This window comes from Salmo salar, chromosome ssa14, assembly GCF_905237065.1.
Source record: "Salmo salar chromosome ssa14, Ssal_v3.1, whole genome shotgun sequence".
In the NCBI taxonomy this organism is placed as follows: Eukaryota; Metazoa; Chordata; class Actinopteri; order Salmoniformes; family Salmonidae; genus Salmo; species Salmo salar.
Window position 1 is genome coordinate 101,371,722 of NC_059455.1, and position 25,019 is coordinate 101,396,740.

The 25,019-nt window shown below is 47.8% G+C and overlaps 1 protein-coding gene across 1 annotated transcript in view; it reads right to left on the reverse strand.

Moving 5' to 3' along the window:
• Positions 1-3,872: 3,872 nt before the first annotated feature.
• ptpn2b (protein tyrosine phosphatase non-receptor type 2b) overlaps positions 3,873-25,019 on the reverse strand; it is a 35,078-nt gene continuing 13,931 nt past the window's right edge. Inside the window, exons 7-10 of the mRNA XM_014143264.2 lie at positions 17,885-18,046; positions 17,482-17,696; positions 15,889-15,996; positions 3,873-4,022 (exon numbers count right to left, since the gene is read on the reverse strand). Of these exons, the coding sequence (XP_013998739.1) occupies positions 4,001-4,022; positions 15,889-15,996; positions 17,482-17,696; positions 17,885-18,046 (507 nt within the window). The 3' untranslated portion in view covers positions 3,873-4,000. The remainder of the gene's footprint in view (positions 4,023-15,888; positions 15,997-17,481; positions 17,697-17,884; positions 18,047-25,019) is intronic.

The following is a 25,019-nucleotide window of genomic DNA, read 5'->3' on the forward strand; positions in this document are numbered from 1 at the left end:
TAAAATAACACATTTTCATGGAGTGTACATTTGATATTGTGTGGGTGAAAACAAGTCAAATGAAACCGGCTTGCTGTGTGCTTTCACTGTCTCCTTCCTCCCTGGGCCTGCTGTTTCAACATAGCACCAACAACCTGCCTCCCTCTTTACCCTTCGTGTAGTTTCTCACACGCACTACAACGTCTTGCAGAAACCTGCACAATGTTATTACAATACATTTTTTGATACATTGTAAAAAAAAAGGCAGTATTTTCCCCACTCTACATTACATTTTACATTTTAGTCATTTAGCAGACGCTCTTATCCAGAGCGACTTACAGTAGTGAATGCATACATTTCATACAATTTCATACATTTTTTTTAATTTTTTATATATTTTTTTTCTGTGCTGGCCCCCCGTGGGAATCGAACCCACAACCCTGGTGTTGCAAACACCATGCTCTACCAACTGAGCTACAGGGAAGTTATTTGCTGTACCATTGCCAGGTACAGCAAATAAGTAGCTTTGCATGTGTAGCTCCTTAATCATGGCAGAAATCATCTCTACTCAAGAGGGCAGAGAGAAGCTAGTGTGGAAGGAGCATCTTCCACTTTGGAAGATGAAGAAATTGAATGGTCTTCTTCCCCAAGGAATGAGCCACCCTGCACGGCTGCCAATGTGATAAGGATGCGCCCAGGGCCGACGCAGATGACTGTTACTCAGGGGCGAAAAGCTGATATCAACTTTGGGGGGTACAATTACATGAAATGTTCCCCCCTGGGATTTCCACCCCTGCAGTTTCTCATGTTCAGGACATAGTCTTCTTTTGAACTGTTCATCCCAGACACCATCCAGAAAATCATTCTGCACTAATTTGGAGGGAAGGTGTGTTTTTGGTGAGAGATGGAACAAACCCATTTATATGCGTACTTTGGGATTATTACCCATGCTGGTGTTTTCAGATCCAATGGGGAATCCACAGAATCCCTGTGAGATGCAGAAACTGGTACATAGAGAATTTATTTCCAGGATTATGCGCTTCGCTAACCGAGACACCAGACCAGCTCGGCGGCAGAGAGACGAACTAGCTGCGATCAGATCAGTGTGGGACAAGTGGGTGGACCGCCTTCCCCTGTTTTACAACCCTGGTCCCAACGTTACTGTTGATGAGCAGCTTATGCCATTTAGGGGCCCCTTCATGCAGTACATACCGTCTAAACCCGCAAAATATGGGATCACGAGCTGGGCTACCTGTGATGCTGCTTCATCATATGTGTGGAACTTGCAAGTGTATTCGGGGAATCCAGATGGAGGAACCCCTGAGAAGAACCAAGGGATGTGGGTTGTCCTGGATGTGACACAGGGACTCCGTGGTCACAACATTACGTGATATAACTTGTTTACTTCACACAAGCTGGGACAGGAGCTCCTCAAGAGGAAACTGACGATGGTAGGAACAGTATGGAAAAACAAGCCAGAGCTCCCACCTCAGCTGTTGAATACACAGAGAAGACCTATCAATTCCTCTGTTTGTGTTCACGGTCGACTCGTCTCTAATATCCTACGTGCCAAAGAAAGGCAAAAATGTGGAACTCATGAGTACGCTGCATAGGGATGGGATAATCTGTGGCCAGGAACATCAAAAAACCAGAAATCATAATGGATGACAATGCCACAAAAGGAGACAAGCTGGTGACTGGCTACAGCTGCAGAAGAAGAACCCTACGCTGGCCGCTTGTGATAATCTTGGACATCTCGGCGTACTACGCGTTTGAACCCAGATTGGAACAGAGGGAAGCTCCAGAGACAGCTCTTTCTCCAGGAGCTGGGCAAGGCCTTGGTTAGACCTCAAATCCAGAGGAGGAAACATCCCAAGGACCCCAGCTTCTGCAGCCATCAGTAGGAAGATTCAGGAAGCTGGCGTCCCATCTGCCCGACCCACAGAACCAACTCCAATACAGGAAGTGTGAGTGATGTTGTTGCATGTGGGTATGTGACTCCCTACCTTGGCCTGATGGAACTATATATGTGAGTGAGATGTTAGTAAAATTCCTGAACAAAGTGTATCATTCTAGATTGCAGCCGGTAGCAACAACGAGAAGCGCTGCGATGTGTGTGGACCCAAGAAGGACAGGAAGACACAGTAAACATGCATCAAGTGCAATAAATACATTTGCAACACACACACAGTAAAACTCGGTCCCTCATGTGGTGTATAGACCAGCCTTAATGTCCGTTCAATGGGGATCATTTATCATTTCCATAATATACTGTATGTAAACTTTGTCGTTCAGTTCAAAGCAATAAACATCAATAGGGATGAAAACCTGGTTTCATTTATATTTGTTCCACCCATGTCTTGCTTGTAACTGATCTAAGCATTTTGGCCTAAATTGTTCTGGCTGTGTTCTAAAAACCCACTAATGTTGTGAATCCATCAGACGGGTGAATAACAAACAAGGGTTAAGAGAAAGGACTTGGCTACTGAGTTCTGGGCAGCATTGTAACCCGATACAGTCTTAAGATTGCAGAGTTTATGGGAAAAGACAGCGTTGGAATTCACTGATGCATGCAGGGTAAGCCAAGGTGTTTTCCAGATTCTGTTGCTAAGGAGTTTGGTCATGGATGTGAACGTTACTAAAACCCTTGAGTGTAGTCTGATGGTTGAAATTTAAACAAGCTAGTTGCTGCGTAGCCCAGCAATACAATTCAACTTAAAACAAAGTCAAAGGGTATTAAGCCATTTAAGGAAACTAGATAAAACCAGTTTATTCTTAGATTACACTTTTACATAAAGGAATTGTATACTTGACAATTCAAAAGAAACTGGTCATGAAATGTTGTTTTTGTCTTTTAAACCAAATACAATGCCTGTTTCCATTTTTGTACAATGAAAAATATTTTTCCACTTCTTAAAAAGTACAGTATGTACATCATGGAAACATTACATGTCACTCAACTCCTGTCCTCAGACATGGTAGGACATTTCAAGTCATTTCTTATAAAAAAATATAACATTTCATTTTGCCCTCTGAAAACACATGAACAGCATTACAGATTGGCAATGCATAGCAGGCCTAGTTCAGATCTCTGCCTTTTCAACTTAGATGCAAAGCAAAATAGAATGGACAACGTAAGAAGAGGTTAAAACAACCAAACTGGTGATGCATTATTGTGACTCCATTCCACTACGGGGTAGCGGAGGACGTCATAGCTGGTGTTTTAGAGGGGGGATAAAGAGGGAGGGGGAGAGAGGATATAGAGAGAGAGGGGGATATAGAGAGGGAGGGAGGGAGGGGGATATGGAGAGAGGAGGGGGTTATAGGGGGAGAGAGAGGGGGTTATAGGGGGAGAGAGAGGGGGATATAGGGGAGGGAGGTTATAGAGAGAGGGAGGGGGAGAGAGGGGGATATAGGGGGAGGGAGGGGGTTATAGGGAGAGAGAGGGAGGGGGGTTATAGGGGGAGGGAGGGGGCTTATAGAGGGAGGGAGGGGGTTATGGGGGAGGAGGGAGGGGAGGGGGTTATAGGGGGAGGGGGAGGGCTATAGAGAGTGGATAGAGAGGGAGGGGGGTTATAGAGAGAGGGAGGGAGGGGGGTTATAGGGGGAGGGAGGGAGGGGGTTATAGGGGAGGGAGGGAGGGGGTTATAGAGAGAGAGAGGGAGGAGGGGGTTATAGAGGGAGGGAGGGGGGATATAGAGAGGGGATAGAGAGGGAGGGGGGTTATAGAGGGAGGGAGGGGGTTATAGAGAGAGGTAGGGGGGTTATAGGGGGAGGGGGGTTATAGAGAGAGGGAGGGGGTTATAGAGAGAGGTAGGGGGGATATAGAGGGAGGGGTGGGGGGTTATAGGGGGAGGGAGGGGGGTTATAGGGGGAGGGGGGGGTTATAGAGGGAGGGAGGGGGTTATAGAGGGAGGGAGGGGGGTTATAGAGGGAGAGAGGGGGGTTATAGAGGGAGGGGGGGGATTCCTGTCAGCGTCATCTCAGCAGCCAGATCAGGAGGCGGCTGGGGTGGAGTCAGTTAGTGGTCGCTGGTTCTCGGCCTGTCACAACACAGAGAGGATGGGAATGGGGGAAAGATGGCCATTTCAGAACACAATATAAGGACATACCATTTAACAGACCACAAGAACAGATGTACTGCATGTAGGAACAGATGTACTGCATGTAGGAACAGATGTACTGCATGTAAGAACAGATGTACTGCATGTAAGAACAGATGTACTGCATGTAAGAACAGATGTACTGCATGTAAGAACAGATGTACTGCATGTAAGAACAATGCCTGGTTTAGTTTCACAACCCCAGACGGCTGTGCTTCCAGGTGATGTAACTCTGGGATTAAAAGGAGAGAGTCCTGTTAAAACTAACCAGGTAGTCGTTCTATAGCCTGGTTTCAGATCGGTTGATGGACTCTTACCAACTCCACCGCTGTCCTTGGCATGACAATGAGTGATAGCACAAACAGACTGGCACTCAGGCTAGCAGTTGTACATTGAGGAATTTGAAATGGAAGTACATGTTTTAGTGCTTGGTCTACTGTCATCATCAAGGCATGGATAAAACAGGAAGCAGTAAGCAGCTGTTATGGTTTAAAAAGCAGGAACTATCATCTGGAGTTGCCTTGTTAGGTGATATGGGATGTTGGGACCCAGATAAGTAACTGATGTCTGTTTGCCTATCCAGATTTCCACAACTAAAAAACAATAGTTAACAAGAAATGTACCTTTACCCAAAGGACTTGTAGCTGACGTTTCTAACGGTAACATGCTGTAACGGCACACATAGACATGATGACCAGGCTTTATCCGGACAACATCGATGCTGAACAACAGAAACCTTCAGGCCAATGTATCATCATGTGACTTCAGTGTCTCTTCCTATAATCAAGTCATTACACTCAGTCACGCAGAGTAGAGGAGCACAGATCTGGGACCAGGCTAGGATGAGTAGAGGAGCACAGATCTGGGACCAGGCTAGGATGACTAGAGGAAGAGTAGAGGAGCACAGATCTGGGACCAGGCTAGGATGACTAGAGGAAGAGTAGAGGAGCACAGATCTGGGACCAGGCTAGGATGACTAGAGGAAGAGTAGAGGAGCACAGATCTGGGACCAGGCTAGGATGACTAGAGGAGCACAGATCTGGGACCAGGCTAGGATGCCTAGAGGAAGAGTAGAGGGCACAGATCTGGGACCAGCTAGGTGACTAGGGAGCACAGATCTCAGGCTAGATGACTAGAGGAGCACAGATCTGGGACCAGGCTAGGATGACTAGAGGAGCACAGATCTGGGACCAGGCTAGGATGCCCACCTCTGGAGTAACAGCAGACCAACAGACAGCCATAAACACAGTCCACGGCATGCAGAGCACTCAGAGGGTAACTCAACAAGACATACCAACAGACAGGCATAAACACAGTAACACAAGAAAAGCAATCACAGAAACCTGACGTCACATAAAACCAAACCAGCACTGCTGACCAGAACAGATCAGACAAGCTGGGATCTTTACGATGACGAACACGTTGGGTTGTTCTTTAAAACCTGATAGTATTATAGAATCATCTCATGAGTCGGTACGGAAGTGGGGGTTGCTGTCAGAACAGGACAGTCACAGCGCCCCCAACAGGCCGGCACTGCAGCAGCCTGCACCACTTTGATGGCAAATGCAGCCAAAACTGTCCAAGAGAGGTTTAGGCCAGAGCCATACATTAGGAAATGGGGCGGCAGGGTAGCCCATAATGACATCACACTACCCCATAATGACAAAATTAAAACAGGTCTTTAGAAATTTGTGCACAAAAAAAAAACGTATTTACATAAGTATTTAGACCCGTTGCTATGAGACTCGAAATGAAGCTCAGCTGCATCTGGTTTCCATTGATCATCCTTGAGATGTTTCTACAACTTGATTGGAGTCCACCTGGGATTAAATTCAATTGATTGGACATGACTTGGAAAGACACACACCTGTCTATATAAGGTCCCACAGTTGACATTGCATGTCAGAGCAAAAACCAAGACATGAGGTCGAAGGAATTGTCCGTAGAGTTCCGAGACAGGATTGTGTCGAAGCACAGATCTGGGGAAGGGTACAAAAACATTTCTGCAGCATTGAAGGTCCCCATCATTCTTAAATGGAAGAAGTTTGGATCCACCAAGACACTTCCTAGAGCTGGCCGACCGGCCAAACTGAGCAATCGAGGGAGAAGGACCTTGGTCAGGGAGGTGACCAAGAACCCGATGGTCACTCTAACAGAGCTCCAGAGTTCCTCTGTGGAGATGGGAGAACCTTCCAGAAGGACAACCATCTCTGCAGCACTCCACCAATCAGGCCTTTATGGTAGAGTGGCCAGACGGAAGCCACTCGTCAGTAAAAGGCACATGACAGCCTGCTTGGAGTTTGCCAAAAGGCACCTAAAGACTCTCAGACCATGAAAAACAAGATTCTCTGGTCTGATGAAACCAATATTGAACTCTTTGGCCTGAATGCCAAGCATCACGTTTGGAGGAACCCTGGCACCATCCCTACGGTGAAGCATTGTGGTGGCAGCATCATGCTGTGGGGATGTTTCTCAGCGGCAGGGACTGGGAAACTAGTCAGGATCCAGGCAAAGATGAACAGAGCAAAGTACAGAGAGATCCTTGATGAAAACCTGCTCCAGAGCGCTCAGGACCTCAGACTTCCGGTTTGGAGCGAGCAGTCGCACCACGCTTTCGCTCCACAGGTAATATTCCACTTCGCTACATTACAACGGCTTGATTTGTTTGATCTGAGCAATTCTTCTTAGCTAGCTACATAGCCGTCTTTGTATCAAAGATAATTGTGTAGTTTAGAGTAACTGAGTAATTATCGAGGCTAGCTATCTTCGTCCTCCTAACGTAGTCAACACTGCTAGCTGCTAGCTAGCTAGTCATCACTGTTAGCTAGCCAACTTCTACCGACTAGCAGCACCGCAGAAACTATTACATTACAACGCAACGACTTGATTAGTGTGGTGTTAGTGTTAGTTAGCCAGCTACATAGTTGTCTGTGCTGTCTCTGTATCTAAGATAATTGTGTAGTTTGAGTTTGAGTATTATCGAGGTGTGCTAGCCAGCCGCGACGCGGCGCCAGACTTACTCAACACACCCATCATTAACCCACTGCCAGATAGCCATCCGTTACCGACTAGCAGCGCTGTAGTTACTAATACTTCACAACGGAACGATTTGACTAGTGCAGTGTTACCTAGCTAGCTACCTAGTTGTCTTTGTCATAGCTTGATAATTGTTAATTGATAATTGTTAGCTAGCCAGCCATCGAGGTTAGCTAGCCAGCTATTTCCGTCCCCCGCGACGCCATTTTTCCTAACCTAGCCAACTATTACCGACGAGCAGCATTGTTGAAACTAAATACACTACAAGGAACGTCTTGATTAGTGTTATGTTAGCTAGCTAGCTACAAAGTTGCTTTGTATCATGACAAGGTGTAGTACTGAAACTACCGAGGTTACCTAGCCAGCTACACGTTCAAAGTCAACAACGCAGCCACTGCTAGCTAGCCTACTCCACCAGCCAGCAGTACTGTATAATTTTTGTCAATAACATTTTTGCAACGTAAGCTTAACTTCCTGAACATTCGAGACGTGTAGTCCACTTGTCACTCCAATCTCATTTGCATTAGCGTAGCCTCTTCTGTAGCTTGTCTACTATGTGTCTGCCTATCCCTGTTCTCTCTCCTCTGCACAGGCCATACAAACGCTCCACACCGCGTGGCCGCTGCCGCTCTAACCTGGTGGTCCCAGCGCGCACGACCCACGTGGAGTTCCAGGTCTCCGGCAGCCTCTGGAACTGCCGGTCTGCGGCCAACAAGGCTGAGTTCATCTCAGCCTATGCTACCCTCCAGTCCCTAGACTTCCTGGCGCTGACGGAAACATGGATCACCACAGATAACACTGCTACTCCTACTGCTCTCTCCTCGTCTGACTACGTGTTCTCGCATACCCCTAGAGCATCGAGCCAGCGGGGTGGTGGCACTGGAATCCTCATCTCTCCCAAGTGGACATTCTCTCTTTCTCCCCTGACCCATCTGTCTATCTCCTCATTTGAATTCCATGCTGTCACAGTTACCAGCCCTTTCAAGCTTAACATCCTTATCATTTATCGCCCTCCAGGTTCCCTTGGAGAGTTCATCAATGAGCTTGACGCCTTGATAAGTTCCTTTCCTGAGGATGGCTCACCTCTCACAGTTCTGGGTGACTTTAACCTCCCCACGTCTACCTTCGACTCATTCCTCTCTGCCTCCTTCTTTCCACTCCTCTCCTCTTTCGACCTCACCCTCTCACCTTCCCCCCCTACTCACAAGGCAGGCAATACGCTTGACCTCATCTTTACTAGATGCTGTTCTTCCACTAATCTCATTGCCCCTCCAAGTCTCCGACCACTACCTTGTATCCTTTTCCCTCTCGCTCTCATCCAACACTTCTCACTCTCCCCCTACTCGGATGGTATTGCGCCGTCCCAACCTTCGCTCTCTCTCTCCCGCTACTCTCTCCTCTTCCATCCTATCATCTCTTCCCTCTGCTCAAACCTTCTCCAACCTATCTCCTGATTCTGCCTCCTCAACCCTCCTCTCCTCCCTCTCTGCATCCTTTGATTTCCTCTGTCCCCTATCCTCCAGGCCGGCTCGGTCCTCCCCTCCTGCTCCGTGGCTCGACGACTCACTGCGAGCTCACAGAACAGGGCTCCGGGCAGCCGAGCGGAAATGGAGGAAAACTTCGCCTCCCTGCGGACCTGGCATCCTTTCACTCCCTCCTCTCTACATTTTCCTCTTCTGTCTCTGCTGCTAAAGCCACTTTCTACCACTCTAAACTCCAAGCATCTGCCTCTAACCCTAGGAAGCTCTTTGCTACCTTCTCCTCCCTCCTGAATCCTCCTCCCCCTCCCCCCTCCTCCCTCTCTGCGGATGACTTCGTCAACCATTTTGAAAAGAAGGTTGACGACATCCGATCCTCGTTGCTAAGTCAAACGACACTGCTGGTCCTGCTCACACTACCCTACCCTGTGCTTTGACCTCTTTCTCCCCTCTCTCTCCAGATGAAATCTCGCGTCTTGTGACGGCCGGCCGCCCAACAACATGCCCACTTGACCCTATCCCCTCCTCTCTTCTCCAGACCATTTCCGGAGACCTTCTCCCCTACCTCACCTCGCTCATCAACGCATCCTTGACCGCTGGCTACGTCCCTTCCGTCTTCAAGAGAGCGAGAGTTGCACCCCTTCTGAAAAAACCTACACTCGATCCCTCCGATGTCAACAACTACAGGCCAGTATCCCTTCTTTCCTTTCTCTCCAAAACTCTTGAACGCGCCGTGCTTGGCCAGCTCTCTTGCTATCTCTCTCAGAATGACCTTCTTGATCCTAATCAGTCAGGTTTCAAGACTGGGCATTCAACTGAGACTGCTCTTCTCTGTGTCACGGAGGCTCTCCGCACTGCTAAAGCTAACTCTCTCTCCTCTGCTCTCATCCTTCTAGACCTATCTGCTGCCTTTGACACCGTGAACCATCAGATCCTCCTCTCCACCCTCTCCGAGCTGGGCATCTCCGGCACCGCGCACGCTTGGATTGCGTCCTACCTGACAGGTCGCTCCTACCAGGTGGCGTGGCGAGAATCTGTCTCCGCACCACGTGCTCTCACCACTGGTGTCCCCCAGGGCTCTGTTCTTGGCCCACTCCTATTCTCGCTATACACCAAGTCACTTGGCTCTGTCATATCCTCACATGGTCTCTCATATCATTGCTATGCAGATGACACACAATTAATCTTCTCCTTTCCCCCTTCTGACAACCAGGTGGCGAATCGCATCTCTGCATGTCTGGCAGACATATCAGTGTGGATGACGGATCACCACCTCAAGCTGAACCTCGGCAAGACGGAGCTGCTCTTCCTCCCGGGGAAGGACTGCCCGTTCCATGATCTCGCCATCACGGTTGACAACTCCCTTGTGTCCTCCTCCCAGAGTGCTAAGAGCCTTGGCGTGACCCTGGACAACACCCTGTCGTTCTCCACCAACATCAAGGCGGTGACCCGATCCTGTAGGTTCATGCTCTACAACATTCGCAGAGTACGACCCTGCCTCACACAGGAAGCGGCGCAGGTCCTAATCCAGGCACTTGTCATCTCCCGTCTGGATTACTGCAACTCGCTGTTGGCTGGGCTCCCCTGCCTGTGCCATTAAACCCCTACAACTCATCCAGAACGCCGCAGCCCGTCTGGTGTTCAACCTTCCCAAGTTCTCTCACGTCACCCCGCTCCTCCGCTCTCTCCACTGGCTTCCAGTCGAAGCTCGCATCCGCTACAAGACCATGGTGCTTGCCTACGGAGCTGTGAGGGGAACGGCACCTCCGTACCTTCAGGCTCTGATCAGGCCCTACACCCAAACAAGGGCACTCCGTTCATCCACCTCTGGCCTGCTCGCCTCCCTACCTCTGAGGAAGCACAGTTCCCGCGCAGCCCAGTCAAAACTGTTCGCTGCTCTGGCACCCCAATGGTGGAACAAGCTCCCTCACGACGCCAGGACAGCGGAGTCAATCACCACCTTCCGGAGACACCTGAAACCCCACCTCTTCAAGGAATACCTGGGATAGGATAAAGTAATCCTTCTAACCCCCCCCTTAAAAGATTTAGATGCACTATTGTAAAGTGGTTGTTCCACTGGATATTATAGGTGAATGCACCAATTTGTAAGTCGCTCTGGATAAGAGCGTCTGCTAAATGACTAAAATGTAAAATGTAAGGTTCACATTCCAACAGGATAACAACGCTAAGCACACAGCCAAGACAACGCAGGAGTGGCTTCAGGACAAGTCTCTGAATCTCCGTGAGTAGCCCAGCCAGAGTGCAGACTTGAACCCGATCGAACATCTGTGGAGAGACCTGAAAATATCTGTGCAGCAACACTCCCCATCCAACCTGACAGAGCTTGAGAGGATCTGCAGAGAAGAATGGGAGAAACACCCCAAATACGGGTGTGTCAAGCTTGTAGCGTCATACCCAAGAAGACTCAAGGCTGTAATTGCTGCCAAAGGTGCTTCAACAAAGTACTGAGTAAAGGGTCTGAATACTTATGTAAATGTGATATTTCAGGGGTTTTTTATGCAAAAATGTCTAAAAACCTGTTTTTGCTTAGTCATTATGGTGTAATGTGGGTAGATTGAGGGGGAAAAAACGATTTAAGCACTTTTAGAATAAGACTAATGTAACAAAATGTGGAAAAAGTCAAGGGGTCTGAATACTTTTCGAAGGCACTGAAATCTGTCAGACACTGTAGAGCAAGAAATATACTCTGGTTTCGGCTCAGGCTACACGCCATTCAGGCTAGGCTACACGCCATTCAGGCTAGGCTACACGCCATTCAGGCTAGGCTACACGCCCTTCAGGCTACACACTGACTGAAAGTGGCTTTGGATAGAATCATCTGCTAAATGGAATATATTATATATACATACAGTAGATAGATATACACTGAGCTACCAAACACTAGGAAGCTGCTGTCTGGAGACATTATACACTGAGATACCAAACACTAGGAAGCTGCTGTCTAGAGACATTATAGACTGAGATACCAAACACTAGGAAGCTGCTGTCTGGAGACATTATACACTGAGATACCAAACACTAGGAAGCTGCTGTCTAGAGACATTATACACTGAGCTACCAAACACTAGGGAGCTGCTGCCTAGAGACATTATACACTGAGATACCAAACACTAGGAAGCTGCTGTCTAGAGACATTATACACTGAGCTACCAAACACTAGGAAGCTGCTGTCTAGAGACATTATACACTGAGATACCAAACACTAGGAAGCTGCTGTCTAGAGACATTATACACTGAGATACCAAACACTAGGAAGCTGCTGTCTAGAGACATTATACACTGAGATACCAAACACTAGGAAGCTGCTGTCTAGAAACATTATACACTGAGCTACCAAACACTAGGAAGCTGCAGTCTAGAGACATTATACACTGAGATACCAAACACTAGGAAGCTGCTGTCTAGAGACATTATACACTGAGATACCAAACACTAGGAAGCTGCTGTCTAGAGACATTATACACTGAGCTACCAAACACTAGGAAGCTGCTGTCTAGAGACATTATACACTGAGATACCAAACACTAGGAAGCTGCTGTCTAGAGACATTATACACTGAGATACCAAACACTAGGAAGCTGCTGTCTAGAGACATTATACACTGAGATACCAAACACTAGGAAGCTGCTGTCTAGAGACATTATACACTGAGATACCAAACACTAGGAAGCTGCTGTCTAGAGACATTATACACTGAGATACCAAACACTAGGGAGCTGCTGTCTAGAGACATTATACACTGAGATACCAAACACTAGGGAGCTGCTGTCTAGAGACATTATACACTGAGATACCAAACACTAGGAAGCTGCTGTCTAGAGACATTATACACTGAGATACCAAACACTAGGAAGCTGCTGTCTGGAGACATTTAAGCCTTTTAACCACTGATCTTCTTATTTATGTTCCAGTAACAGGAAGAAACAAAAATAAAGGGAACACTTAAACAACTCAATGTAACTCCAAGTCAATCACACTTCTGTGAAATCAAACTGTCCACTTAGGAAGCAACACTGATTGACAATAAATTTCACATGCTGTTGTGCAAATGGAATAGACAACAGGTGGAAATGATAGGCAATTAGCAAGACACCCCCAATAAAGGAGTGGTTCTGCAGGTGGTGACCACAGACCACTTCTCAGTTCCTATGCTTCCTGGCTGATGTTTTGGTCACTTTTGAATGCTGGCGGTGCTTTCACTCTAGTGGTAGCATGAGACGGAGTCTACAACCCACACAAGTGGCTCAGGTAGTGCAGCTCATCCAGGATGGCACATCAATACGATCTGTGACAAGAAGGTTTGCTGTGTCTGTCAGCGTAGTGTCCAGAGCATGGAGGCACTACCAGGAGACAGGCCAGTACATCAGGAGACGTGGAGGAGGCCGTAGGAGGGCAACAACCCAGCAGCAGGACCGCTACCTCCGCCTTTGTGCAAGGAGGAGCAGGAGAAGCACTGCCAGAGCCCTGCAAAATGACCTCCAGCAGGCCACAAATGTGCATGTGTCTGCTCAAACGGTCAAAAACAGACTCCATGAGGGTGGTATGAGGGCCCGACGTCCACAGGTGGGGGTTGTGCTTACAGCCCAACACCGTGCAGGACGTTTGGCATTTGCCAGAGAACACCAAGATTGGCAAATTCACCACTGGCGCCCTGTGCTCTTCACAGATGAAAGCAGGTTCACACTGAGCACATGTGACAGAGTCTGGAGACGCCGTGGAGAACGTTCTGCTGCCTGCAACATCCTCCAGCATGACCGGTTTGGCGGTGGGTCAGTCATGGTGTGGGGTGGCATTTCTTTTGGGGGCCGCACAGCCCTCCATGTGCTCGCCAGAGGTAGCCTGACTGCCATTAGGTACCGAGATGAGATCCTCAGACCCCTTGTGAGACCATATGCTGGTGCTGTTGGCCCTGGGTTCCTCCTAATGCAAGACAATGCTAGACCTCATGTGGCTGGAGTGTGTCAGCAGTTCCTGCAAGAGGAAGGCATTGATGCTATGGACTGGCCCGCCCGTTCCCCAGACCTGAATCCAATTGAGCACATCTGGGACATCATGTCTCGCGCCATCCACCAACGCCACGTTGCACCACAGACTGTCCAGGAGTTGGCGGATGCTTTAGTCCAGGTCTGGGAGGAGATCCCTCAGGAGACCATCCGCCACCTCATCAGGAGCATGCCCAGGCGTTGTAGGGAGGTCATACAGGCACGTGGAGGCCACACACACTACTGAGCCTCATTTTGACTTGTTTTAAGGACATTACATCAAAGTTGCATCAGCCTGTAGTGTGGTTTTCCACTTTAATTTTGAGTGTGACTCCAAATCCAGACCTCCATGGGTTGATAAATTGGATTTCCATTGATTATTTTTGTGTGATTTTGTTGTCAGCACATTCAACTATGCAAAGAAAAAAGTATTTAATAAGATTATTTCATTCATTCAGATCTAGGATGTGTTATTTTAGTGTTCCCTTTATTTTTTTGAGCAGTGTATATAATATCATTGTGTATGTGTGCCATTCAGAGGGTGAAGGGCAAGACAAAAGATTTATGTGCCTGTGAATGGGGGTGTGGTAGTAGGTGCCAGGCGCACTGGTTTGTGTGTGTCAAGAACTGCAACGCTGCTGGGTTTTTCACACTCTACAGTTTCCCTTGTGTATCAAGAACGGTCCACAACCCAAAGGACATCCAGCCAACTTGACAACTGTGGGAAGCATTGGAGTCAACATGGGCCAGCATCCCTGTGGGGCGCTTTCGACACCTTGTAGAGTCCACGCCCCGACGAACTGCGGCTGTTCTGAGGGCAAAAGGGGGAGGTGGGCATGTGACAAGGGCACATCCACCTCTGGCCTGCTGGCCCCCCTACCTCTGAGGAAGCACAGTTCCCGCTCAGCCCAGTCAAAACTGTTCGCTGCTCTGGCACCCCTATGGTGGAACAAGCTCCCTCACGACGCCAGGACAGCGGAGTCAATCACCACCTTCCGGGGACACCTGAAACCCCACCTGCTAAATGACATAAATGTAAATGACTGGCTGGCTGGCTGACTGGCTGGCTGGCTGGCTGGCTGACTGGCTGGCTGGCTGGCTGGCTGGCTGGCTGACTGGCTGGCTGACTGGCTGGCTGGCTGACTGGCTGACTGGCTGGCTGGGGTGTAGGGTGAAGTTCCCCCTAGATGCTGAACTTCAGTCAGTTTTGTATTTTCCCCCACTAATGGTTAAGGTTAGGATATGGGGAGGGGAAGCTGATCCTAGATCTGTATGTAGGGGAAACGAGCCGTGGGTGGTTGTCTAGCTATCAGATGAAGCAGCAGCTCACAGAGTAATAAGAAGTACAATTTTACCATCTCATCTCCCCTGCAGCTATTCTGCTTATTGGAGCCCTTCCAGAACTAGCACACCTGATTCCACTAATAAGGGCTGGATGGTTAGTTGACCAATTAAAACCAGGTGATACTAGTCCAGAAATAGATATGTGGAATGGCTCGGGGTACTGGAGGAGAGGGTTGGGAAACACTACAAGAGAAATAAAATGTATTATCCCAAACAGGAAGCTATGTTATGTTGAGGTGACAGTAGAAATATAGTCTATACATGTTTTACACACAAACTATTACCCTTTAACACAGGAAGTCCTAGTGAACAGAAAAACAATAAAACAAATTGTCCCTGTGAATTAATCACCTTTCAATACAGACATGTTTGGATCCAAAACAATATCCTGGTTATTTCATGTGATGATGAAGGTCATTTAGTTAAAGGTACAGTGAGTGTAATGATAATGTATTTTAAAGGTACAGTGACAGTGAGTGTAATGATAATGTATTTTAAAGGTGCAGTGAGTTTAATGATAATGTATTTTAAAGGTGCAGTGAGTTTAATGATAATGTATTTTAAAGGTGCAGTGAGTGTAATGATAATGTATTTTAAAGGTGCAGTGAGTGTAATGATAATGTATTTTAAAGGTGCAGTGACATTGAGTGTAATGATAATGTATTTTAAAGGTGCAGTGACAGTGAGTGTAATGATAATGTATTTTAAAGGTGCAGTGACAGTGAGTGTAATGATAATGTATTTTAAAGGTGCAGTGAGTGTAATGATAATGTATTTCAAAGGTGCAGTGAGTGTAATGATAATGTATTTTAAAGGTGCAGTGACAGTGAGTGTAATGATAATGTATTTTAAAGGTGCAGTGAGTGTAATGATAATGTATTTTAAAGGTGCAGTGAGTGTAATGATAATGTATTTCAAAGGTGCAGTGGACAGATGAATCCTCACCTTTTTCTCTTCTTTTCAGAGTCTGTTATGCTGGGCTTCGTCTGCTTGGGGTCCGTGATCTTGGGGGTACAGTTAGACACCCTCTCATCGCGCGGTCTCTTGCGAGCACTGTCACAAAAGCAGCAAAAATGGATGCAAGTCAATCAAACCTTTTTGCCACTAAGTTTAGCATTCCAGCACCCTGATCAGAATAGAGGCAATCAATACAGAAAGCTTCTCCTTACATCCCCAGACTCTTTGGGACAGTTTCCCGTATCAAAATGTAATTCATGTCGAAAAAATGATTGAATATGTTTTAGTCAAGGAATACACCTAATCTGTGTCCAGGAAACCAGCCCTGAGAGAAGAGAAACACTGCAAAGACAACCAGCTAAAAGCAGCAGTGTCTCTTCTCTGACAGCACCTCATCCCTCATCCCTGTCCCCAGACAGTCTGTCTCTACGCCGCCAGACAGTCCGCCTCTACGCCCCCAGACAGTCCGCCTCTACGCCCCCAGACAGTCCGCCTCTACGCCGCCAGACAGTCCACCGCCAGACAGTCCGCCTCTACACCGCCAGACAGTCCGCCTCTACGCCGCCAGACAGTCTGTCTCTACACCGCCAGACAGTCTGTCTCTACACCGCCAGTCCACCGCCAGACAGTCCGCCTCTACGCCCCCAGACAGTCCGCCTCTACGCCGCCAGACAGTCCGCCTCTACGCCCCCAGACAGTCCGCCTCTACGCCCCCAGACAGTCCGCCTCTACGCCCCCAGACAGTCCGCCTCTACGCCCCCAGACAGTCCGCCTCTACACCGCCAGACAGTCCGCCTCTACACTGCCAGACAGTCCGCCTCCACGCCCCAGACAGTCCACCGCCCGTCCAGACAGTCCGCCTCTACACCGCCAGACAGTCCGCCTCACGCCCCCAGACAGTCCGCCTCACGCCCCCAGACAGTCCGCCTCTACGCCCCCAGACAGTCCGCCTCCACACCGCCAGACAGTCCGCCTCTACGCCGCCAGACAGTCCGCCTCTACGCCGCCAGACAGTCCGCCTCTACACCGCCAGACAGTCCGCCTCTACGCCCCAGACAGTCCACCCGCCAGACAGTCCGCCTCACGCCCCCAGACAGTCCGCCTCTACGCCGCCAGACAGTCCGCCTCTACACCGCCAGACAGTCCGCCTCTACGCCCCCAGACAGTCCGCCTCTACGCCCCCAGACAGTCCGCCTCTACACCGCCAGACAGTCCGCCTCTACGCCGCCAGACAGTCCGCCTCCACGCCGCCAGACAGTCCGCCTCCACGCCCCCAGACAGTCCGCCTCTCGCCCCCAGACAGTCCGCCTCACGCCCCCAGACAGTCCGCCTCTACGCCGCCAGACAGTCCGCCTCTACGCCGCCAGACAGTCCGCCTCTACGCCGCCAGACAGTCCGCCTCTACGCCGCCAGACAGTCCGCCTCTACGCCGCCAGACAGTCCGCCTCTACGCCCCCAGACAGTCCGCCTCTACGCCCCCAGACAGTCCGCCTCTACGCCGCCAGACAGTCCGCCTCTACGCCGCCAGACAGTCCGCCTCTACGCCCCCAGACAGTCCGCCTCTACTACACCAATACTCACTTAGCTGTGCTCTCGTCCACATCCTGTTCCTTATATGGTGACTCTGTCCCCGTCGTTCTCTCCCCCAGCTCTGCGTCCCCCCCCTCTTCCCCCCGGGACACCCGGCTGCCATTGTATTTCTCCAGGGGACACTTGGAGGGTGGCTGGGTAGGAAGAAGGGATTCAGAATCAGACACTGGGTCCTGGTCCTCTTTAGATAGCTCACGCCACATTTTCTGGAGGAAACAGAGAAAGAAGGAGAGAGAGAGAGAGAGAGATTAACTCAAATAGAACTTTGATGAAATCACTTGGCCTCTGAGCCAGCCGCCCCACAGGTGCTCGACATGTACTAGAGAGCAGTCCCCCATGATGTACTTGGCTCCTTACAGCTAGCTAGGTGTGGGGTTAGGGTTAGCTGTGTTACCTGTACAGAGCAGTCCCCCATGATGTACTTGGCTCCCTCCAGGACGGCCCTGTAGGAGAAACGTAGCTGGTCAGGAGTCTGGATCAGACCCATACGGAACTTCCTCATGTCCAGCAGCACAGCCTTGATGTCCACAGACGACGGGTCTTTCCTCTTGTCCATCTGACACCACAGAGACAGACAAAGACACCACAGGTTCAGTGGTTGAGTGCTGAAGACGTATTTGTTGGCTGTGAACGTTCCTTTTGCTTAAAAATGCTCATCATGCTTATTCCATTTAATCTAATTCAATACAACTATTTATTCCCTAAGGGGCAATTAAGAAAGGCAATTTAGGTTCGAAAAATATCCAGATATAATACAGTATAGAGACATCACTCTCACATAGTGTTTATAGCCAAGAGCTAGCTAACGGTCCTACAGGTAGTCTCTTCACTTTCCCCAGCTAGCTAACAGGTAGTCTCTCCACTCTCCCCAGCTAGCTAACAGGTAGTCTCTCCACTCTCCCCAGCTAGCTAACGGACTTACAGGTAGTCTCTCCACTCTCCCCGGCTAGCTAACGGTCCTACAGGTAGTCTCTCCACTCTCCCCAGCTAGCTAACAGGTAGTCTCTCCACTCTCCCCAGCTAGCTAACGGACCTACAGGTAGTCTCTCCACTCTCCCCGGCTAGCTAACGGACCTACAGGTAGTCTCTCCACTCTCCCCAGCTAGCTAACGGACTTACAGGTAGTCTCTCCACTCTCCCCAGCTAGCTAACGGACCTACAGGTAGTCTCTTCACTCTCCCAGCTAGCTAACGGACCTACAGGTAGTCTCTCCACTCTCCCCAGCTAGCTAACAGGTAGTCTCTCCACTCTCCCCAGCTAGCTAACAGGTAGTCTCTCCACTCTCCCCAGCTAGCTAACGGACCTACAGGTAGTCTCTCCACTCTCCCCAGCTAGCTAACGGACCTACAGGTAGTCTCTTCACTCTCCCAGCTAGCTAACGGTCCTACAGGTAGTCTCTCCACTCTCCCCAGCTAGCTAACAGGTAGTCTCTCCACTCTCCCCAGCTAGCTAACGGACCTACGGGTAGTCTCTCCACTCTCCCCAGCTAGCTAACGGTCCTACAGGTAGTCTATTCACTCTCCCCAGCTAGCTAACAGGTAGTCTCTCCACTCTCCCCAGCTAGCTAACGGTCCTACAGGTAGTCTCTTCACTCTCCCCAGCTAGCTAACGGACCTACGGGTAGTCTCTCCACTCTCCCCAGCTAGCTAACGGACTTACAGGTAGTCTCTCCACTCTCCCCAGCTAGCTAACGGACCTACAGGTAGTCTCTCCACTCTCCCCAGCTAGCTAACAGGTAGTCTCTCCACTCTCCCCAGCTAGCTAACGGACCTACAGGTAGTCTCTCCACTCTCCCCAGCTAGCTAACGGACCTACGGGTAGTCTCTCCACTCTCCCCAGCTAGCTAACGGTCCTACGGGTAGTCTCTCCACTCTCCCCAGCTAGCTAACGGACCTACGGGTAGTCTCTCCACTCTCCCCAGCTAGATAACGGACCTACAGGTAGTCTCTTCACTCTCCCCAGCTAGCTAACGGTCCTACAGGTAGTCTCTCCACTCTCCCCAGCTAGCTAACAGGTAGTCTCTCCACTCTCCCCAGCTAGCTAACAGGTAGTCTCTCCACTCTCCCCAGCTAGCTAACGGTCCTACAGGTAGTCTCTCCACTCTCCCCAGCTAGCTAACGGACCTACAGGTAGTCTCTCCACTCTCCCCAGCTAGCTAACGGTCCTACAGGTAGTCTCTTCACTCTCCCCAGCTAGCTAACAGGTCGTCTCTCCACTCTCCCCAGCTAGCTAACGGTCATCGTAACAAACAGTCAGGGAGAATCTAAAATTCCAAAAGAGATGCATAGAGAATTATTATTATATATATTTTTTATTTTAATGGCGAGGATATACAGTGCAGTCGGAAAGTATTCAGACCCCTTGACTTCTTCCACATTTTGTTATGTTACAGCCTTATTCTAAAATGTATTAAATTGATTAGGTAAAAAAAAATTTAAAACATCTAAACACAATACACCATAATGACAAAGCAAAAACAGGTTTTTAGACATTTAAAAAAAAAAATGAAATATCACAGTGTCATGACGTTGGCCTGTGGGTAAGGTTTATGACCCCCCCATAAATACCTTTCTCCCTTCCCCTCTCTTTCTGACCCTACTGAAGGACTTGAATAGCCTGTGTTAAATATAGAGAGTCTGGGAACATCAAACAAATGTGGAAAAGGAACCATATTTTGGTAATAAAACCAGTTGGAAATATGCTTGGGAACGTAATGAGTATGGATGTCAGTTCGGTTGTCATCTGAGACATTATGACTGATGACAGGACGACATAAACTGTACCCGAGAAAGTATACACCCTCTAGTTATCAGAGTAACATGGAATTGTTATGCAATTGAAATGTTTGATTTTGAAATTGTTTGTTAGGAGATTAAATGTAATTTTAGCTTCCAAATGAGAGAATTGGGTTTTCATAAGGAAAGTGCCCTGCTTGATCAGTGGCCCGCCCCTGTGAAGAGACAGGGGTTATAAACGATGAAACACATCCTTCCCCCCTCTCCACTATATAAGCCTTTGACGAAAAGATAACCAATGTTCCAGTACGTGAGGTCTGCAGCCTCTACGTTAGAAGGACACACGTCAAGTACAGAACTAAGCCAACCTCGGCGTGAGCTCTGGTGGCGAATGGTATGAACTTTGAGCTTATTCACTACAGAAGTGATACTTCCTAGCCGTTGAGTTAGCAGCGGCCGCTGTAGACGGGGGCTAGGAAAGGACGGACGACGGATCCAGTCTAACAGACAGACAAAGATACCACCACGTATCCAATTTACCACCAGAGACATTCTTCCGAGGACAGGAAGATCTGTTGGCCAACCCGGCCAGCATCTACGACCAATCTACCGAAGCGCAGCTCAGAGTAAATATTTATTGGATTTTCCTTTTCCAAATGGGCGGTAATTTAGAATGCATAAGATAATGTATTTACGATAGCATAGCTGCTGTTTCTTCGTTCCTAAGTCTTCCCGCTCTTTCATTCAAGCCCAACCCCCTTTCCTTTGTGTAACCAGCCATCATGTATGACATCATTTGTATTCGGTGTATTTGTAATTCTGTGTGATTAGTTTAGGTATTTAGTAAATAAATAATTAAACCCAATTTTGTATTGCTGATTCAACTTGTTAGCCAGGGTTCGTGAAGATAGCCAAGAATTTACAACTTTCATTATGAGACTGAAAATAAGATCAGGGTTAATATTGACTGCTATCGATGTAAAATATGACTAAGTATTTTAAGAGTTTATTCGGAAGATAACGGCTCTATAAACGTTCTTCCGTGGTGCCCCGACTTTCTAGTTAATCACATTTACATGATTAGCTTAATCAGGTAATATTAATTACAGAGAAAGGATTTTATAGGTTAGCATGTCATATCACGTAATCCGGCATAGCCAAAGACACGACAACATTCACGTAAGTATTCAGACCCTTAACTCAGTACTTTGTTGAAGCACCTTTGGCAGCGATTACAGCCTCAAGTCTTCTTGGGTATGACGCTACAAGCTTGGCACACCTGTATTTGGGGAATTTCTCCCATTGTTCTCTGTAGATCCTCTCAAGCTCCGTCAGGTTGGATGGGGAGCGTCGCTGCACAGCTATTTTCAGGTCTCTCCACAGATGTTCGATCGGGTTCAAGTCTGGGCTCTGGCTGGGCCACTCAAGGACATTCAGAGACTTGTCCCGAAGTCACTCCTGCATTGTCTTGGCTGTGTGCTTAGGGTCGTTGTCCTGTTGGAAGATGAACCTTCGCCCCAGTCTGAGGTCCTGAGCGCTCTGGAGCAGGTTTTCGTCAAGAATCTCTCAGTACTTTGCTCCGTTAATCTTTGCTTCGATCCTGACTAGTCTCCCAGTCCCTGCCGCTGAGAAACATCCCCACAGCATGATAATGCCACCACCATGCTTCACTGTAGGGATGGTGCCAGGGTTCCTCCAGACGTGACACTTGGCATTCAAGCCAAATAGTTCGATCTCGGTTTCATCAGACCAGAGAATCTTGTTTTTCATGGTCTGAGAGTCCTTTAGGTGTCTTTTGGCAAACTCTCAGCAGGCGGTTATGTGCCTTTTAGTGAGGAGTGGCTTCCGTCTGGCCACTCTACCATAAAGGCCTGATTGGTGGAGTGCTGCAGAGATGGTTGTCGTTCTGGAAGGTTCTCCCATCTCCACAGAGGAACTCTAGAGCTCTATCAGTGTGATCATCAGGTTCTTGGTCACCTCTGACCAAGGCCCTTGTCCCCCGATTGCTCAGTTTGGCCGGGTCTAGGAAGAGTCTTGCTGGTTCCAAACATCTTCCATTTAAGAACGATGGAGGCCACTGTGTTCTTGGGGACCTTCAATGCTGCAGAAATGTTTTGGTAATCTTCCCCTGTGCCCTGACACAATCATGTCTCGGAGCTCAACGGACAATTCCTTCGACCTCATGTCTTGGTTTTTGCTCTGACAGGTTCTGTCAACTCTGGGACCTCATATAGACAGTGTGCCTTTCCAAATCATGTCCAAGCTATTGAATTTACCACAGTTGGACTCCAATCAAGTTCTAGAAACATCGCAATGATGATCAACGGAAACAGGATGCACCGGAGCTCAATTTCGAGTCTCATAGCAAAGGGTCTGAATACTTAAAACCTGTTTGGGATAGGGGGCAGTATTTTCACGGCCGGATGAAAAAAACGATTTAAACTGGTTACTACTCTTGCCCAGAACCTGAGAGAATATGCATATTATTAGTAGATTTGGATAGAAAACACTCTGAAGTTTCTAAAACGGTTTGAATGGTGTCTGTGAGTATAACAGAACTCATATGGCAGGCAAAAACCTGAGAAGATTCCAAGTAGGAAGTGGCCTGTCGGCGAATTTGTAGTCCTTCTTTTGCTTCTCTATCGAACCTACAGTATCGGAGCTGTTACGTGGCACTTTCTAAGGCTTCTATTGGCTCTCTATAAAGCCTTCAGAATGCGGATTGAGGCGTCTCCTGTCTCTGGGCAGAGTAGAGGAGCTCAGTTTGTCAGTGGTCTGCCTAGTGACTAAGAGATTGGAGATGCGCGGTCCTGCGACCATGCTGTTTTTTCTTTTCGTCTTTGAATGAATACACAATTGTCCGGTTGGAATATTATCACTATGTTACCATAAAAATACCATAAAAATTGATTTTAACCTGTTAGGGCTAGGGGGCAGTATTGACACGGCTGGATAAAAAACGTACACGATTTAATCTGGTTACTACTCCTGCCCAGAAACTAGAATATGCATATAATTATTGGCTTTTGATAGAAAACACTCCAAAGTTTCTAAAACTGTTTGAATGGTGTCTGTGAGTATAACAGAACTCAAATGGCAGGCCAAAACCTGAGAAGATTCTGTACAGGATGTGCCCTGTCTGACCATTTCTTGGCCTTCTTTGCCATCTCTATCCAAAACAAAGGATCTCTGCTGTTACGTGACACTTCCTACGGCTCCAATGGTCTCTCAGAAGGCGGAAAAAAGCTGAATCGTGGCTTTGCAGGCTCTGGCTGAAACAAAGTAGCGCGTTTGGGTAGTGGCTGGTTACAGTACTGTGAGACTCAGGCTCGTGCCCGCGTCGACCGAATGCTTTGTTTTCTTTCCCCTGTTTACCTAAACGTAGATTCCCGGTCGGAATATTATCGCTTTTTTTACGAGAAAAATGGCATAAAAATGGATTTTAAACAGCGGTTGACATGCTTCGAAGTACGGTAATGGAATATTTAAAAAAAAATTGGTCACGAATTGTGCCATGCTCGTAACCCTGATTTACCATTTCGGATAGTGTCTGGAACGCACGAACAAAACGCCGCTATTTGGATATAACGATGGATTATTTTGGACTAAACCAACATTTGTTATTGAAATAGCAGTCCTGGGAGTGCATTCTGACGAAGACAACAAAGGTAATCAAACTTTTGTAATAGTAAATCGGAGTTTGGTCAGGGCTAAACTTGGTGGGTGTCTAAATGGCTAGCCGTGATGGCTGGGCTATCTACTGAGAATATTGCAAAATGTGCTTTCACCGAAAAGCTATTTTAAAATCGGACACCTCGATTGCACAAAGGAGTTCTGTATCTATAATTCTTAAAATAATTGTTATGTTTTTTTGTGAACGTTTATCGTGAGTAATTTCGTAAATTCACCGGAGGTTTGCGGGGGGCATGCTAGTTCTGAACGTCACATGCTAATGTAAAAAGCTGTTTTTTGATATAAATATGAACTTCATTGAACAAAACATGCATGTATTGTATAACATAATGTCCTAGGTGTGTCATCTGATGAAGATCATCAAAGGTTAGTGCTGCATTTAGCTGTCTTCTGGGTTTTTGTGACATTATATGCTAGCTTGAAAAATGGGTGTCTGATTATTTCTGGCTGGGTACTCTGCTGACATAATCTAATGTTTTGCTTTCGTTGTAAAGCCTTTTTGAAATCGGACAGTGTGGTTAGATTAACGAGAGTCTTGTCTTTAAAATGCTGTAAAATAGTCATATGTTTGAGAAATTGAAGTAATAGCATTTTCTAAGGTATTTGAAAATCGCGCCACGGGATTCAACTGGCTGTTGCGTAGGTGGGACGAATTCGTCCCGCCTAGCCCAGAGAGGTTAAACAGCGTTTGACATGCTTCTAAGTACGGTAAAGGAACATTTGGAATTTTTTTGTCTCGATATGCGCTCGCGCGTTACCCTTTGGATAGTGACCTGAACGCACGAACAAATCGGAGGTATTTGGACATAACTATGGATTATTTGGAACAAAAACAACATTTCTTGTGGAAGTAGCAGTCCTGGGAGTGCATTCTGACGAAGATCAGCAAAGGTAATACCATTTTTCTAACAGTAATTCTGAGTTTAGTGTGCGCCGAAGTTGGCGGGTGTCAAAATAGCTAGCCGTGATGGCTGAGCTATGTACTCAGAATATTGCAAAATGTGCTTTCGCCGAAAAGCTATTTTAAAATCTGACATAGCGATTGCATAAAAAAGTTCTGTGTCTATAATTCTTAAAATAATTGTTATGTATTTTGTCAAC